This window comes from Dromiciops gliroides, chromosome 5 (genome assembly GCF_019393635.1).
Source record: "Dromiciops gliroides isolate mDroGli1 chromosome 5, mDroGli1.pri, whole genome shotgun sequence".
NCBI lineage: Eukaryota > Metazoa > Chordata > Mammalia > Microbiotheria > Microbiotheriidae > Dromiciops > Dromiciops gliroides.
The window spans coordinates 91,354,778-91,367,808 of NC_057865.1; the positions used below are offsets into that span (position 1 = coordinate 91,354,778).

General features: G+C 34.1%; 1 protein-coding gene across 9 annotated transcripts in view; it reads left to right on the forward strand.

The window, feature by feature from the left end:
• The window catches only part of KMT2C (lysine methyltransferase 2C), a 272,195-nt gene that overhangs the window by 175,557 nt on the left and 83,607 nt on the right, over positions 1–13,031 (forward strand). For 8 of the 9 annotated variants that reach the window (XM_043966872.1, XM_043966877.1, XM_043966874.1 and 5 more), the window contains 5 exons: positions 1,635–1,744; positions 2,484–2,549; positions 4,470–4,682; positions 10,064–10,192; positions 11,639–11,758. In XM_043966872.1, coding sequence (XP_043822807.1) covers positions 1,635–1,744; positions 2,484–2,549; positions 4,470–4,682; positions 10,064–10,192; positions 11,639–11,758 — 638 coding nt within the window. The remainder of the gene's footprint in view (positions 1–1,634; positions 1,745–2,483; positions 2,550–4,469; positions 4,683–10,063; positions 10,193–11,638; positions 11,759–13,031) is intronic. The other variant, XM_043966876.1, reaches the window with a different exon arrangement.

The following is a 13,031-nucleotide window of genomic DNA, read 5'->3' on the forward strand; positions in this document are numbered from 1 at the left end:
TAAACCATAGCTTGTTTAGCCATTTCCAAATTAATGGGCACCCCCGGCTTTTTATAAAGAAAAGAATGGGTGTTCAGAGAGGAGTGTGCTTAGCATCCTTGTTGTATGCTTTATTTCTTCCTACTCCCATGCCTTTCTTTTCTTCCCATCCCCAAACTCCAGTCTGACATTCTTACTTTCTTTCCTTTAAAATCCCATTTCATTTTCTTCCTTTTACCTATAAAATTTAATGGTTAAATAGAAAGGACTCTAAGGGTTATGAGAAAAGAAATCCAAGAAATCATTATGACTAAGTTGATGATACACTAGTGATTGGCCCCTTGTTAGGGAAATGCTTCACATAATAACATTTTTCCAACTTCATTGCATCAGTTAAAAAGATATTGAAGGGTCAGCTAGGCTGACGCAGTGGATAGAGGATTAGCCCGGGAGTCAGGAGGACCTGAGTTCAAATCTGGCCTCAGACACTTGATACTTACTAGCTGTATGACCCTGGGCAAGTCTCTTAACCCCAGTTTGCCTCACCCCCCAAAAAAAAAAGATATTGAAAATATATTCTCACTAAATTAACTCTCCAGTCCTTGGCATTTGCACTAGCACAGAATCTCAATGCTAGGAGCATGTATAGCACTTAAAGATTTGAAAAATGCTTTACAAATGTGAAAAAATATGTTTAAAAGGTGCTAGTATTATCCCCATTTTAGAGATGATAACTCTGGAGCAAACAGAAGCTAAACAACTTGCCCAAGGTCACATCGCTTGTGATCGCTTTCTAATGATGGTGAGAGTGATAACAACTAACATACAGTGATTACTATGTGCCAGATGTTACACTGGGTGCCAGAATTATCTCATAGGATCTTCTCACCAACTATAGGAGTTTCCTTTTGTTTTTATGTCTGTTTTATAAATGGGGAAGCTGAGGCAAATAGAAATCACACAGACAGTCACTGTTTGAGTCTCAATTTTAGCTTAGTTCTTACTGACGAAAGGCTCATGGTCTACACCCTGCCCCACCTTCCTGCCTCTAGCAGGCCCTCAATAAGATATTTAGGCCATGCTACATTTTCAAAAGAATCTTCTTTAACATATTCAAAATTTAACATATTCATAATTTAACATATTCAAAATTTGGTCATAACCTCTGCCTGATCCCCTTCTGTGAGAAGTAGCTCACAACCTCTTGATGCTTCCATTTCACTTTTGCGTAGTTGTTTATTAAATTTCTTTTACTTTTCTGTACATCAGTCACCTATGCCTAAAGTTTGATAAAGAACTCAATTCTAATTTAATGTAAAGGAGTAGTTACAGCAAGATTGACGAGGAATGATCATTATAAATTACATGTACCATGAGAGGAAAGGCAAGTTTTACAAATTAATATACATATATGCATGTGTTTACATTACATATGTGTGTCTGTTTTGTATGCACAAACACACATGAATACACACACAATGCTTATACATCCAGGAGTAAGAAGAATACCAACTCATCTTTTCAAGGCTATGAAGACAGTGCAGTCCTATAATTTCTTCTGTCTTTTCTCTTTGACCTTTCTCTTATAGCTACATCATTTTCAAACATGAGTTTTAAAAAATTTAATCGTTTTAAAAAATGTCCTTTCCTTTAAGGTGGATGCATGCTGTCTGCCAGAATCTAAATACTGAGGATGAAGTAGAAAATGTAGCTGATCTTGGTTTTGATTGTACTATGTGCAGACCCTATATTCCTACAGCAAATGGTAAGAAATTTTTTTTTTTAACAAAAAATGATGAAATGGAATTGATTAGCTTTATTTTTCACTCACCTAGAACATTGTTTTAGACAGTATGTCCTAATCGATTTTTCTTTTTATGTAGTCATATTTGATAGAAACATTTTAACATAATGAAAAAATATTTCAATTACTTTCTTACCTTCCTTGAGAAGAATTATTTCATCCCTACTTATAGAGAAACCTGTCATGATGCAAGTACAATTAGGACATGTTTTTCTCCTTGGGAAATAATAGCTAAGATATCTTAAACTTTTTTTGAGAATACTACAAAATACCCTTCTCTTCCTATCAACTGTTCTTTTGGGGGGGAGGGTGTGAGGCAATTGGGGTTAAGTGACTTGTCCAGGGTCACACAGCTTGTAAGTGTCAAGTGTCTGAGGCTGGATTTGAACTCAGGTCCTCCTGAATCCAGGGCTGGTGCTCTGTCCACTGTGCCACCTAGCAGCCCCTCCTACCAAGTATTCTTAATATTTTCCTGTTGCTTTTTTTTTTTTTTTTTTGCCTTTCACCTGTCACCTTTCCAATGTAAAATGTCTTCCTTGCTTGTTTTTGAAAGTCATTACAAAGACGTCCCATTTAATATTCCTGAAAATATTGCTATTTAAGGAAGAAAAGAACAAACTTTGTAATAAGAGCTTTGCATCTATTGAATGTTAAGAAACTAAATTTTAAAAATAAACAAATTTTTTTTCTCTCATTTTAGTGCCTTCCTCAGACTGCTGTGAATCATCAATTGTAGCACAAATTGTTACAAAAGTAAAAGAGCTAGGTAAAACTTTAAATCTTAACTTGATTTTTTCGGAAAAAGTTATTTAGATATAAAAAGATGCCATATGTTGTTTTGCAGATTTGTGAAGTTCAGTTATATTTCATGATATGTATAGTCACATATATCCTTTGTCCTTTTGCCATAATGTTGATCTTCATTCTTTATGAAAATTTTTTAAAATACTGTAATTTATGGAATAGGCTTACTAATCTGGTTATCATTTTAGACACTAGATAATTCTATAAAAAGAAATAAGTTGGAAATTTTATTCTGTATTTAAAATAATATTTACGCGGTTTGCTTGATATAATGACTTCCTAATTTTTCTTACCTAGTTAGTAATTAAGATCTCACTGAAAAAAACCCAACACATTTTTGAAGCACTTCGAGTCACTTCATGTTTCTTTGTGTGGGGGAGGATTGTGATGGGGTGTGTGTGTCTTGTTAAGGGCTAAAATTCTAGCTAGTCTGTCTAAAATATCTAATGAGTGGTGGCCAATAAATTATAAGCTTTAGCAAGAGTAGTTAGGCTTTTAAGCATTTATTAAGAAGAATAAGAATTTGGTAAAGAGAGAGAGAAAGGCCTACATTCATCTATCTATTAAAGGGAGAGCGCATTTCTAGCTCCCCTCTCTGCCAGAGTCCCCAGGAAAAAAAGCCAGTCAGAGCGCCAGGCTTCCCCCTTCTTCCTGACACCAAAGAAAAGACTCCTGGTCTTGCCCTCAAAGACCTTCACTTCATGGCAGAGCTTTTCTACAGTAAGTCTCCAGCAGGTGGCGTCATTTCAGTATTTAGGGAGAAAGACAGAGAGATATATAGTTGATGAAACAATGGCTTTTGTAAGATGTTCTTTTAATGCTTAAATTTATAAAAATTCCTTTATAACAGAGATCTGTTGACACTGATGATTGTGAGCTAACAATTACACTATTTTTAATTTAGTTCATTTCAAAAGTCATTTTGCTCTATTTCTACTATGCTTTTAATTTTTGCTCTTCAAAATGCCATCAAGAATTAGGAGATGAAATTTTTGTTGTGTTTTCTTCTGTTATTTGGCACTGACATGAGATAACACCCTGGAGATATTTCTACTCTCTGACCTATCTTTATATGATGTCTTCAAATTAGAGAACATACCTGATTATTTTCATGAAGAGCTGGTTGCATTTTGTTTTATAAAGTAATTGCTTTGGGGCAGCTAGATGGCGCAGTGGATAGAGCACCGGCCCTGGAGTCAGGAGTACCTGAGTTCAAATCTGGCCTCAGACACTTAATACTTACTAGCTGTGTGACCCTGGGCAAGTCACTTAACCCCAATTGCCTCACTAAAAAAAAAAAAAAAAGTAATTGCTTTGAAAACATTTTATATCACTATTTATAGAACTATATATGAAAATTGTTAATATTTGACTGTCATTCCCTATTTAGATTCCACTGTATATTATTATCTAACTTTTCATTTGAAAGCCTATAGGCCATGCAAACTACTTTTGTATGTAAAATTGATATAAAGTTGCCTTTCTCCCCTAGCTCTCATACAGTTTTTGGCACTCAAGTGGTTTTCTTTTTTTTTTTCCTTTATTTTGTTCTCTTTGTTTCCCCACATTTATTGTTAGTATCTAAAATATAGTAAAAGTAGTTCTTAATGTGTTTCCTATAACAGTTTGTGAAATTTTAGTTGCCACAGATCTCTTTTAGGTTTAATTTAATGCCACTCTATAATAATTATTGGTTTTTTTGTAAACGAATATGCATATTTCTATATTTCTTTTAAAAATTTGGGTTCCTTGATTTGTGTTTTGGAATAATGACCATTTAGAGAAATTTTTCTTTATTGATGTTTGTTTTAATAATACATATGTTCTTCAAAATAAAGAGTAAATATTTTCATGTTCCCTTAATGGGTAATATCATTTTTAGATCCCCCGAAGACCTATACACAGGATGGAGTTTGTTTGACTGAATCAGGAATGTCTCAGTTACAGAGCCTCACAGTTACAGTTCCAAGAAAAAAACGATCTAAACCAAAGTTGAAACTAAAGATCATAAACCAGAATAGTGTAGCTGTTCTCCAAACACCCCCAGACATCCAATCAGAACATTCAAGGGATGGTGAAATGGATGACAGTAGAGGTAATAGTGTTGTTGTTATTGTTGTTGTTGTTTTTCTATGAAATATGTATGTATTTTTGTGTATCTAGTCCTTGAATAACTTATAACAATTTTTTATATTTATGTGACTAAGGATTTGGCCATTAATATAATGACTTGCATAAGTCTGATTTGGTGGTTTGTTTTCTAAGTGAGTGGTCTTCTTGGACCTTCCCTTTTCAGGTTCTTTTCTTTTCATGTATCCTCTTAGAACAGATCTTCTTTAGAGAAATCACCTGGAGCACCAAATCTTTAAGGATCACAGGTGGGGAAACTCAGATGGCTTGAATGTTTTAGATTGCTGGTAGTAGGTGATGTTCTCATGGACGACACATTGAATGGTACATCATGTTTAAGTGTTAGCCCTGACGCATATGAAAAAGTCATCTGAACGTACTAGATTCAAAATATTTGCTTGGCCATACAGCATATGAAAAATATAAAAGAATCATGACGATGAAAATCTTGTTCAACATTTTGCTTACCATTACCAAGCAAAGAAATTATTTTTCTCCTAAAAAATACACTTTTTTTTCTTTTTTTTTTTGTGTTGTTGTTCAAGAGGTACGGAGTAACAATAAATCAGTAACCATTAAAAGAATGAAATAAGGCATGTGATATTTCTCTAAATTAATAAATACAACATGACCCATATTCTAATGTAGTTAAGTCACATAGTCTGTTTGATGTTCATTTGTGAGAATAATTTAACTACCTAGATATGTACATTGTGAGCATATGGTAACCACTTTACTGATTTAAGAAATTCTTGTGTGCTAATTAATTCACAGATAGTATTGTTAAAAGTCATTCTTATTGTCTTTTTAAATGTTTTAAATATTAAAATTTTTAAATATTTTGACTAATTTGTTTGACTATTCAATCCTTTGTCTACCCTTCATTTTTGCCTCTACTTCAATTCTTCCTCATTTCCTTTTACTTTGTTCTATTATTTATATATATCTATATCTATATCTATATATATATATCTATATATATATCTGAGTTTAATTCTTTCTCATTTGTGCACACCTTCCAAGAATAACAAATGACAAATGTATTAAAAATAACTTCATACGGATCATTTGAACTTAAGTTTTTTTGTTTGGTTTGGTTTTTTTAGTGAGAAAGTTGGGGTTAAGTGACTTGCCCAGGGTCACACAGCTAGTAAGTGTTAAGTGTCTGAGGCTGGGTTTGAACTCAGGTACTCCTGACTCCAGGGCCGGTGCTTTATCCACTGTGCCACCTAGCTGCCCCATGAACTTAGTTTTAATAAATGTGGCACTTAATGTTAGAGCAGGTAAGAAGTATTCTATCAACCTGAGTGGAATTGTTCCTTAATGACATTGTCCTGGAGTTCATGGAGGAGCAAAGAAGAGGGAGTTTATGGGGAATGACTCAATTTTGTTGTTGTTGTTGTTGTAGTAAAATCTGAAGAAGTTGTGCCATTTTGGATGATACCATGTTCAAGTATGTTACCATTTTAAAATATTTTAGGTAGTTGAAATAGCACCAGAAAAGGCATTGAATTACACAATATATTTTAGTGCCCATGATCATTTTTAGTCATTAAAAGGGATTTTTTGCCAATATTTTATATAAAAATAATCTAGTAGCATTGGTGTACCTAATTTCATTATAAATGTTACTCTTAACTTAAAAAATTTTTGTTGTCTTAATTCCTAACCTGTACTCTCCATGTTTTTTCTACTAGCTGTTTATTGATTTTAATTTAATGCATCAGGATAATGTGGTTTCCAAGATAGTTTTGAATATGATTTTGTCTAGTATACTTGGTTTGAAAGTAAAATTAATTATGTTAAGTTGCCTTCTAGAAACTTTAATGTTTTTTGCCATTTTGGAGGGTGACATCTATTTTTTTCTGTCCATTTTCATGGATCCCCTGATAAATGGTTTTTAAAAGATGACTTCTTTCCCAAGATCCTTTTAAATAATTACTCTGTATTGATTAAAACTAACTGAATTGTATTTATAATCATAATTCTAGAAAAGAATGATATATAGAATAAACTGAAATATAAATTCTAAGAAAAATAAATTACAGTTAGATTTTTCTTATACTTAAAGGTTTTCAAGTATCTAATAATTTTATGCAATTTATAATGATTTAAACAATATTGCTCAGCCTCTTTCCAATTTTCAGACTGAGTTTTTCTGAGAAATGTTTTTTAAAATTATAAAAATATTTTATTATTTTCCAGTTACATGTAGAGATAGTTTTTAACATTTGTTTTTATGATTTCTAGTTTCAAATTTTTCTCCCTCTCTCCCCTCCCCAAGACAGCAAGTAATCTGATATAAGTTATATATGTACAATAACATTAAACATATTTATGCATTAGTCATGTTATAAGAGAAGAATCAGAGCAAAAAGGAAAAACCTTAAAAAAGAAAAACAACAGCACCAAAAACAAAAGAAATAGTATGGTTCAATCTGCATCCATATTCCACAGTTCTTTTTTTCCTGGATTTGGAGAGCCTTTTCCATCATTAGTCCTTTGGAACTATATTGTACCATTGTATTGCTGAGAAGAATCAACACTATTACAGTTAATCAACACATAATGTTGATGATACTTTGTACAATGTTCTCCTCATCTCACTCAGCATCAGTTTATGCAAGTCTTTCCAGGTTTCTCTGAAATCCACCTGGTCATTGTTTCTTACAGCATAAAAGAATTCTATTACATCCATATACCACAACTCGTTCAGCCATTCTCCAGTGAATGGGCAGCCCCTCACTTTCCAATTCCTTGCCACCACAAAAACAACAGCTATAAATCTTTTTGTACATGTGGGTCCTTTCCCCTTTTTTAGGTCTCTTTGGGGAAAAGACCCAGTAGTGGTGTTGCTGGGTCAAAGGGTATGCACAGCTTTATAGCCCTTTGGGCATAATTCCAAATTGCTCTCCAGAGTGTTTGGATCAGTTCACAGCTCCACTAACAATGCATTTGTGTTCTAATTTTTCCATAGCTTGTCCAACATTTATTATTTTCCTTTTTTGTCATATTAGCCAATCTGATAAGTGTCAGGTGGTACCTGAGAGAAATTTCAATATGCATCTCTCTAATCAGTAGTTATTTAGAACATGTTTTCATATGGCAATAGATAGCTTTTATTTCTTGATCAGAAAACTGCCTGTTCTGGGGCAGCTAGGTGGACCAGTTTATAAAGCACTGCCCCCTGGATTCAGGAGGACCTGAGTTCAAAAGTGACCTCAAACACTTGTCACTTACTACCTGTATGACCTTGGCCAAGTCACTTAACCCTCATTGGCCCGCACCCCCCCCCCCCAAAAAAAAAAAAAAACAAAAAACAAACAACCCCAAACTTCCTGTTCATATCCTTTGACCATTTCTCTATTGGGGAATGACTTGGATTCTTAAAATTTGATTTAGTTCCTGATATATTTTAGAAATGAGGCCTTTTTTAGAAGTACTGGCTATAAAAATTCCCAGGTTTCTACGTCCCTTCTAATTTTGGATGCATTGCTTCTGTTTGTACAAAAACCTTTTAATGTATTCAGAATCATCCATTTTGCATTTTGTAATATTCTCTCTCTCTTGTTTGGTCATAAACTGTTCTCCTTTCCAAAGATCTGAAAGGTAAACTATTCCTTCCTTTACTAATTTACCTACGACAGCACTTTTATGTCTAAATCAGGTATCCATTTTGACCTTATTTTAGTATAAGGTGTCAGATGTTGGTCTGTGCCTAATTTCTGCCATACTATCTTCCTGTTTTCCCAGCAGTTTTTGTCAAATACTGAGTTCCTGTCTCAGAAGCTGGAGTCTTTGGGTTTATCAAACAGTAGTACAATATTAAAGTCATTTACTACTATATCTCCTATGAATAACCTATTCCACTGACCCTCCACTGTATTTCTTAGCCATTTCCAAATAGTTTTGATGACTGCTGCTTCAGATTTGGTACAGCTAGCCCACCTTCCTGTGTATTTTTTTTTTCATTAGTTTCCTTGATATTCTTGACCTTTTGTTTTTCCAGATGAATTTTGTTACTATTTTTTCTAGCTCTATAAAATAATTTTTATGTAGTCTGGTTTGGCACTGAATAGGTAAATTAATTTAGGTAGAATTGTCATTTTTATTATATTAGCTTGGCCTGTCCATGAACAATTGATATTTTTCCAGTTATTTAGATCTGATTTGATTTGTGTGAAGAGTGTTTGGTAGTTGTGTTCATAGAGTTCCTGGGTTTGTCTTGGCAAGTAGACTTCCAAGTATTTTATATTGTCTACAGTTACTTTAAATGGAATTTCTCTTTCTCTCTCTTGCTGCTGGACTTTGTTGTTAATGTATAGAAATGCTGATGATTTATGTGGATTTATTTTATATCCTGCTACTTTGGTAAAGTTGTAATTGTTTCATTTTTGAGTTGTAATTTGAGTTGTAATTTTTGATTCTCTAAGTATACCATCATATCATCTGCAAAGAGTGATAGTTTTGTTTCCTCCTTGCCTATTCTAATCCCTTTAATTCCTTTTTCTTCTCTGATTTCTAAAGCTAACATTTCTAGTACAATATTAAACAATAGAGGTGATAATGGACATCTCTGTTTCACCCCTGGTCTTATTGGGAAGGCCTCTAACTTGGAGATATAATGCTTGCTTATGGTTTTAGGTAGCTACTGCTTATTATTTTAAGGAAAGCACCACCTATTCCTAAGATCTCTACTGTTTTTATTAGGAATAGGTGCTGTATTTTGTCAAAAGCTTTCTCTGCATCTATTGAGATAATCATATGATTTTGGTTAGTTTTCTTATTGATGTGGTTGATTATGTTAATAGTTTTCCTAATGTTGAACCAGCCCTGCATTCCTGGTATATATCCCACCTGGTTATAGTGTATTATCCTGATAATCACTTGCTGTTATCTCCTTGCTAATATCTTATTTTAGATTTAAATAATATTGCTCAGCTTCTTTCCAATTTTCAGACTGAGTTTTTCTGAGCAGCATTTTTAAAAAAGGTTTGTTCTTCACAAAAAATAAATTATGTTTTCAAGGAAAAATCAATTAAATCACAAGTGCTTTCCTATAATTCAGTTCAATGTGGATGATTAAGTGTTTTGCGGCTTTTTTTTCCCTTCAGATTTTTAGGTTAACTTACCAATCAAGTTGGATTAAAACACCTTTCAGAATTGATTTTAAATTCCATATTAACCTACCCACTTGCATTTTGGTCTTTGTTGCTTTTAACTGATCACAGATGTGGTGGTTAAGACTTAGGAAGGAAAATTGGAGTAGCACAATTGGCACTTTTCCTTAATTGTAATAAGTGTTTATTTTCCCCCTCATTTAATACATAATTTTATTAATTCCAGAAGGTGATCTTATGGATTGTGATGGGAAGTCAGATTCTAGTCCTGAGCGTGAAGCTGTGGATGATGACACTAAGGGTGCAGAAGGAACTGATGGTGTCAAAAAAAGAAAAAGAAAACCATATAGACCAGGTATAAAGCCAAGACAGATATATTTCCAGATGTGTGTGTGCGCGCGCGCTCGTGTGCGTGTGCGTGTGTGTGTGTGTGTGTGTGTGTAATATTCTCTGTGTTATTATATAAAAGAGAAACTCTAGCTTGTCTGCATAATATTATTCAGTGAACTGTTCCTCTCTCTTTCTGTCACTCTACTCTTCTTCTCTAAACTTTGCGAGGAGGGTAGATGGAGGACCAGTCACTCAGTCTCTTTCCCTGCCTGGAAATGGAGCAGTTATTCACAGATCTAGTACTCTGGCAAAGTACAGTTTTGCCGTACTACATTTCTACTTAGACTTGTTTGCCCCTTCTTAGGCTTTCAAGCCAATTGACTTGAGCCCTATCATAGCTCTTTTTAGTTAAGTTTTTAGTTTAGTTAAGTTTAGTTTTGCGTGTCTAAATACTTTTTGTACATATGGAATTACTTCATAGATAGAAAGTACATGCTGAACAAAATTATAAAATCTCATTTGGTGCATATGTTTATCTAGTACATGTCATAAAAGTGAAATAATTTATTTCATACATTATGGGTTTCTTTGTCTGTGGTACGTGTCAGGGGTTTTTTAGGGGGTTTTGTTTAGAACCTGATATTTGTATTGAACTTGGGAACTCCTTATGACGTAGTGCCCTTTAACGTTGTAGATCAGAATCTCTTTTGTCAGATAGTCTTAGTAAGTTCCCAGGATCACTGAGGGGTCAAGAGAGTTCTCTCGCATTTCATTACTAGCAGAACTCAGAGGCAGGGACTCATCCAATTTACTCTTACTCATAAGTTTGCTTGTGAAAGGTATATGCTCTTCTTCTCCCTCAAATGAGCACATTGTAGAATATGGTTTAAGATTCTGGTCTACACTAATTCCTTTCTAGGTGTTTTTCATTTTCCCCATTAGTTTTTATCACTTAGCAGGTCCTGATGGTAGTATTGTAGTATGTTAATATCCTTGGCTTTGAAAAACACTGGAAGATTGCTTCTTTATTAAGCCTAGTTTGATGCATTGATCAATTTTTTTCCCTTTTAAAAAAATCTATACAAAATTTGTTTAATTGTTATTGTTTTTATAGTATAATGTGAGTTGTGTTTAAAAGCTAGTTGCTCTTCATTTCTTTGCTTGTTTTTTATTTCCCTTTAGATTCTTCACCTCTTCCCCAAAAATTAATTTTGTTGGGAATTTGTCTCTACTTCTATTACTACCTTGTTTTTGTCACAACATGAGTATTAGTAAAAACATCTATTTTTGAGGCTGTCATAAGGATCATCTGCAGTAGTTTTATTTTTTACATTAGGCTAGGGACTAGGTTAAAGGATCATTCATTGTCTCAGAAACTATGAAATATAAAAAAAGTAATTTTACTTTTATTCTTATAAGAGTCTTCTTAAGAATTCACTCTTTTATTCCCTGACTCCTTTCTTCCCTGTAGGTATTGGTGGCTTCATGGTACGCCAAAGAAGTAGAACTGGGCAAGGAAAAATGAAACGATCTTTGACCAGAAAAGATTCCTCAGGCTCTGTTTCTGAACAGTTAACTGTCAGAGATGATGGTGTGTAATGATTTCATTTGTACTTATTAAAAATACTTGTCTTTGTAGCCTGTAGTTTTTCCACATTTCATTGTATTTAGAAAGCAAGAGAGAATGGTCAACAGTTCTTCAGTTTCCTTTCTTTTCCTCTTCTTGTTTGAGGATGTACATTATTAGTGATTAACAATTTTGAATACAGAAAACAATCATTTCAACATACAAATGTGTATAGAGCAGTGTGTTGGACACTAGGTTAGGGGGAACAAAAGGTTAAATAAAATGTGGTCCCTAGATAAATGAAGACCAAGAATTAATTAATGAATCACTTTGTGTCAAGTTCTATGTACAGATGAATATATTTGGGCAGTAGTCATTTCCCTTGCATATAAGTGTATGTTGGATAGGTAATGGAGTTAAGAGTATAGAGAGTCACTAAAATGGTGAACTAAAAAATAGGTAACACATGAAAAAAAATCAGTTTTTGTTTATATATAATTAATTTATTGTTGATTTAGTCAGGCTTGCAGCTAGACAGAATGCTTGGAAGAAAATTGCCAGTGGTTGAAAATGAGGCTTTATTATCCCAGGGAGCTTAAAGCTAAGACCTGGAAGAAAGTCAGCTGCAAGGGCAGCTAGGTGGCACAGTGGATAAAGCACTGGCCTTGGATTCCGGAGGACCTGAGTTCAAATGCAACCTCAGGCACTTGACACTAGCTGTGTAACCCTGGGCAAGTCACTTCACCCACTTTGTGCACTGCCTCTTCTCTCCCCCCCACCAAAAAAAAAAAACCACCACCACCACCACCACCACAAAGAGGCAGCTGCAGAGGTAGCTTCCTAGTTCCTAGACGTGCTTGGTAGAGACACTTAACTTTTTCCAAGTATGGTTTTTGCCACTAGCCTTTTATTAGATGTGGAGATATTATATGGTGACAAGTAATTAACTGTAGCGTGAAACTGTGCTTGATGGATGCTTATAAAACAACATACCTGCTATAAGTTGCAAAGATAGGGAGATGATATCTCATTGGGGAATTACCAGAAGGCAACCTTTATGAGGGAATTGGAATCTGAAATATGGCCTGAAGAATTTGTAGGATTTCTGTTATAATTCAGGAAAAAGGCATCCCAGAGATTGGGATCGTTATGTGCAAAGGCACATGGGTAAGAAAGGAAGGGATGAAGATTGGGAGGTATGTATGACAGGAATTTAGATTTGATTGCCAAATATAAATTCTTGTCCTTTATACTTTTCTGCAGTTTTTAGAACTGTTTTCCCTTCTCGTACTTTTTC